General features: G+C 32.3%; 1 protein-coding gene across 1 annotated transcript in view; it reads left to right on the top strand.

Moving 5' to 3' along the window:
* Positions 1-1,504: 1,504 nt before the first annotated feature.
* Positions 1,505-5,381, top strand: part of LOC133187371 (E3 ubiquitin-protein ligase HUWE1-like) — a 62,978-nt gene continuing 59,101 nt past the window's right edge. The window contains exons 1-10 of the mRNA XM_061322718.1: positions 1,505-1,568; positions 2,296-2,381; positions 2,574-2,681; positions 3,033-3,149; positions 3,391-3,551; positions 3,864-3,942; positions 4,037-4,099; positions 4,354-4,428; positions 4,653-4,769; positions 4,968-5,067. Of these exons, the coding sequence (XP_061178702.1) occupies positions 2,337-2,381; positions 2,574-2,681; positions 3,033-3,149; positions 3,391-3,551; positions 3,864-3,942; positions 4,037-4,099; positions 4,354-4,428; positions 4,653-4,769; positions 4,968-5,067 (865 nt within the window). The 5' untranslated portion in view covers positions 1,505-1,568; positions 2,296-2,336. The remainder of the gene's footprint in view (positions 1,569-2,295; positions 2,382-2,573; positions 2,682-3,032; positions 3,150-3,390; positions 3,552-3,863; positions 3,943-4,036; positions 4,100-4,353; positions 4,429-4,652; positions 4,770-4,967; positions 5,068-5,381) is intronic.

The raw sequence follows: 5,381 nt of genomic DNA, 5'->3' as shown, positions 1-5,381 counted from the left end.
TCTGATTGGTTGAAAATGGAATCGGCTTGTTTCTTTATAGTACGATAACACATTCGGAAGAAAAAGTGGTATTATTGAAAAATCGACGTTTCAACATGATTTAATCCAGGGAAAAGTCCCAGTGAAAATCAATGGACAGATTAATCAAAAGAAAAAGTGTATGTCATTTATAGACACAAATACAATTCAATTCACTTTACTGACAATTACCATGTCGGCATACAGTCATGAACAATAATAACATAAAACAAATTAACACTATTAATACAGGCATATACAAAGTGACAAAAATAATGCAGAGAAATTCACATATTTCTAAGTATTCAATTAATTGAATTATTGATCTTTAATTGAATTACTGAGTGCACCGAGTATAATAATTGAATTATCACTTTCTTCAAGTTGATAAATGATATATCATTAATTTAAGATATCCATTGTTTGTAATTTTCGGTAAACTTCGTTGCGATCTCGGTAGTTTCCGGAATAAAACTTTTTTTCACTTGGAATCACTATCAAAGGTCAAAATACAAATACTTTTGTTTCAGTTGATATATAGATACAGAAAATAATAACAAATTTAATCATAATATGCACTAAATGGAGGCAATAATTAATACTTTCAGAGAGAGAGTAACAATTAACTTAATAAGTGCTCGAGGTCTTCATTTCAATATCGTACTTGAATTCTTGTTGTCTTAACTTAATAAGTGCTCGAGGTCTTCATTTCAATATCGTACTTGAATTCTTGTTGTCTTAAACATTATTTTAAAAAGGCGATTCGAACATTAATGCCTCTAACAAAATCGTTGTAAAATAATTAAAGACACATTCAGAACTATAATTTATGATATCAACAAATGGATTCAAGCGCGCAATAATTAAGGATAACATTAATTATTTCACGAGTTCCTTAATCAATGTTAATTGAAATGTTGCCGTAGTCCAGCCGGACCAAATAAATTGATGATATATCTTTAAATATAGTTAAAGGTATCTTCAAATGGATAAAGATATCTTCGAATAATTAAAGATATCTTCAAATAATTAAAGATATCTTCAAATAATTAAAGATATCTTCAAATAATTAAGATTTTATGAATTTAGCTCTTCAACCCCCTGAATCGTGAAACATCTAAAGTTTAAGATTTGGACACTAGGATGTTCAAAATTATTAATTTAAGTCAAACAGTCAAAAAAAAAAAAAAAAAAAAAAAAAGATATTCAACTTTCTATAAAAGAAGGTGCTATACAGTATTGTTAAGTTTAAGTCTGTTTCATGATCCCGGGCCATGCGTGTTGTTGTGAAGTTGTTGTGTAGTCCGTTAATATCCGAATTACATTTTCGTGCGTTAAGTCAAAATGTTTCCCATGTTTTTTTTTTTGGGCAGGATCAAAATATTGCCTATATTAAATCTTGCACACTTTAAAAAATCGTAACTAAAATCAAATGGTTTCAATTTAACTTGCAATTAAAATATTTTTAAAAGTTATGAGCGACCTTAAAAAAAAACGAGGCAACCATCCATCCGGGCATTTGCGAATTTTAACATGGCAGCCGTCTGGAGGTTGGTCATCACTTGTTTCAATACGCACTTTAATGCTTTTGTGAATAAATCTTTTTATTTGAGTGTCCAAAGAGCGTGCTAATGGTATCAATATGCTGGGAAAATTGTTATTATAAGAGAAAGAGCTAAATAGAAACGCAGTCATAAGAGAATTAAGTATCCGCCATTTTCAATGAATTTGTATCCGTTGCAAAAAAGGTGCCAAAAATGGAACCAGTAGTTGCATGGACGCATTCGTGAAAGAAAGCTAAAATTTACAGTAATGTGTGTTTGTATTTTTATTTCACGAATCATGGACTTTTGGAATTTGTCATATTCTTGAAATAAAATAAATCCATACAAGCGACCACGTGCACTTTACTGGGATGAGATAAACAGATTGACCTTTTTGTTAATTGTTGTTTTAAGATAATTAAATGGTAATTGTTGTTTTATTTGAAAACGTTTTGGCAAGGAAATCTTAATTTGCACATACCCACAGTCATCAGTAGAGCAGAATTCAGGGGGCCCAGGTTCGAATCTTGATTTGGTCTGTCATTTTTTTTCTCCTCGCCAGTTACAAAATAATGAATAAGGAATGTGAAATGTGTCATATTGCAATGATATTACCACTATAAAATATGAAATGAGTCATTGCTACTGGAGAGCATTTTGATGTGAAAAGAAAATTGATAAAGTATATTGCTGTGCATTCTTTAGATTTATGTATGGCTTTTATTTTGTTCAGCTAACCATGATGAGGAGTAATAGAGAATACAGAAAATAAATATGAAGATTGATAGAAATAAATTAAAGAAATCAACAACAGAGGTGGTAAGTTGACCCAACAATGTGGGAAGTTTGAACGATTGAAAAAAGAAAGTGAATGTGAGAAATTACAGATTGAAAAAATATACAGATATCATATGCATATATAATGTCTGAGGTCAGGTTTTATTTTTAAAAAAAAATTAAAGAGTTGCTATTTCATGTCATATGTAATGTAAACATTTTAAAATTCTTCAGCCTTCTGATTGTCGAGTCCTGATTGAGAAGCTAAGAAACGCTACAGAGGATGATTTATACAAGGAACTACAGGCCATTACCACAGTTACATCTTGGACTTATGGAAAGGTAAAAACCTTAGAAGAAGTTTTCCCAACCATAGTAGATCTCAAACCCAAATGCACTGAGTTGGAAAACATAGAGCACCCCTTGGCATTATCAAAACCAACTAGTTTTTGAGTGATACTAAATTCTTTTAGTTGGACACTGTTGGTCTGACATTAATAAAAATCATATTCTATTTTTTGGAAATAAAAAATTCAGAAATAATATTTGAAAAAAAAATTAAATACAAGAATTCAACAGAAAGATCAACAAGTCAAAGCAGTATAAAAGATATTTAGAAAGTAATGAATGGGCAACATCAACAAGCATCATGTCTCTGTTTTATGATAACTACATTGTAAAATTTGTTTACAGTGTGAACTGTACCACTGGTCAGATATATTGGACAAGTTTGATGAAATCTTGGAGAAAGCATGTAAGAAAGAGGCGGACAAATGGACTCTGGCATGTGACCTCCCATCAAATGAAAGGGTAACAGTACTTTACGAAGTAGATAGATAATGCTGTCTGTTTATGTCTGTAAATGTATTGAATACAGATGTGAAAACAGACACTTGCATGGTTTCAGATAATCATGTTAACTGAACTGTAAAGTTAAGTATATGTACTAAAATCGAATGAGAGCTGTAGATTGGATATCTGTATGGATCTTTTCAAAATGTCCAGCATACTGGTAACTTACTATTTAACTTGTATATTCTATAATCACCAGCTGAAGGAGTTACTTTTGTACATTCTGGACTTTACCTCCCTGCTGATTGAGCACAGCTTCTCCAGGCACCTGTACAACTCCATGGAGCACTTGACCACCCTCCTGTCGTCCTGTGACATGACAGTTGTCCTGGGGGTTCTTAATCTTCTCTATGTATTCAGGTAAGTAGAAATACAAGTAACATAACCTGTAAAATCTTCTGTCTTCTTATAATATGAATTCAGATTTATTATTTAAAAAAAAATCTACCTAAATGTTATTTTATCACCTATCATATTTGATGGAAATTTCTCTGAATACTAATTCAATTTCAAAAAAAAAGAAAAAAAACAAGATCCTTGTGAAGATACATGTTGACATCTTTTGAATTTAAGAATTCTTGGAGAGACAGAATAAATCTGAATGATTATTTGTGGATGATGAGAATTTTGACACAATGTCTTATGACTTACAGTTAGTGTTCTTCTTTGTAGCAAGAGATCCAATTTTATCACAAGATTAAGCAATGACAAGAAACAAGGGCTCCTTGTAAGACTGACACATTTAGCAGAGGTAAGTGTTAAACATAATGCCTACAAAGAAAAGAATGCAACAATGAGGAATTGTTTAAGAGCTCCAAATAATTGTTCTAAATGTTTGATTGTAGAGCTGGGGTGGAAAAGACAATGGTTTTGGTCTAGCAGAGTGTTGTAAGGAGTTACCAATATCTGTAAGTGAATAAAGTAAAGATGAGCATGAAAGTAACCAGCCTGATTGTGTGTGTATGGGGAGGGGGGGGGGGGGGACTAAATTAAAGTAATTGACCCCAAATCCTGGTATCATGGTTAAGTTGTTCGGACTTGTTCCCCATCAATAGTAATACTTGTAAGTTGTTGGACGTTTTCACATGCATATTTCTTATTTCAGCTATTTATGATAAAATCTGTTCCCAGAATAATTTTTCTGCTGTATTTCATTTTGTAGAGCTTTCCTTCAAGTGCAACAACCCTTCATTTCGAATTTTATGTGGAAAACAAAGATGAAAAAGGAAGTAAAAAGGTTAGAAATGTCATTTCCTTCCTATGTTTATTTTAGTTTCCAGTAAAACTTTAAAATACATGATTAAATTGTACATTATACTAATCCTTCATTCACGCAACATACATGTAAAATTGCAACATACATATGCTAAAATTAAACATATAATTACCCCCCTCCCCTCCTTCCCCCTTTCCATTCCCAAGGAGAAAAAATGATTTTAAGAATCACATTATGTTTTACAGAATGCTGCTAACACCATAACTTCTATACATATGGAGAATTTGGATAAATCCACAAAATTACCATCCCAAATTATGGAGGATCTGTTAGCCAACTTCAGAATACCAGAAGAGAAACAGGTAAGCGTAAAACATTTGAAATTAATGAAATATTTCACTAGGCTTATTGGCTGATGATTGAATTGAAATTAGAGCTTCTCCATAACAGCAAGACAACCATAAATTTCTGGTTTTAAGTTCATATCTTGGGATAAAAAAGGAAATATTTGCAGAGATAGAAGAAAAATGTCTGATTGAATCTTGATTTTTGTATAATAGATGTTGCTGTATACACACATACGGCTGGCCCATTTATTCTCCAACTACCATGCCCGTGTACAGTGTGTGCAAGCTCGGTTACAGGCCCTGGCTATCTTAGGTAAGTTGCTTTTAATCTTATGTCAAGTCTCAACTGGCACTCGACCCAGGGCCTCTGACCTACCATGCCAGCACTCTAACCACTGAGCTATTGGGAGACAGTATATTGACTGATGTTAACACACTTGTTAACCATGTGACATATAGCCAAACTTCTGAAGTACATGTAGGATTTAATGTTGAAATGTTAAGAATTATTCTATGATGGATATAAGAGACTGGTAATAATAGCCTTAAATCTGAAAACAGTTGAGTATTAGATTTTTAGCTCACCTGAGCTGAAAGCTCAAGTGAGCTTTTCTGATCACCCATTGT

This window comes from Saccostrea echinata, unplaced genomic scaffold, assembly GCF_033153115.1.
Source record: "Saccostrea echinata isolate AGI-Se365-2 ecotype Australia unplaced genomic scaffold, CSIRO_AGI_Sech_v1 ptg000015l, whole genome shotgun sequence".
In the NCBI taxonomy this organism is placed as follows: domain Eukaryota; kingdom Metazoa; phylum Mollusca; class Bivalvia; order Ostreida; family Ostreidae; genus Saccostrea; species Saccostrea echinata.
The sequence above is the reverse complement of the archived record's forward strand: the minus strand, read 5'-3'. Positions and strand labels throughout refer to the sequence as shown.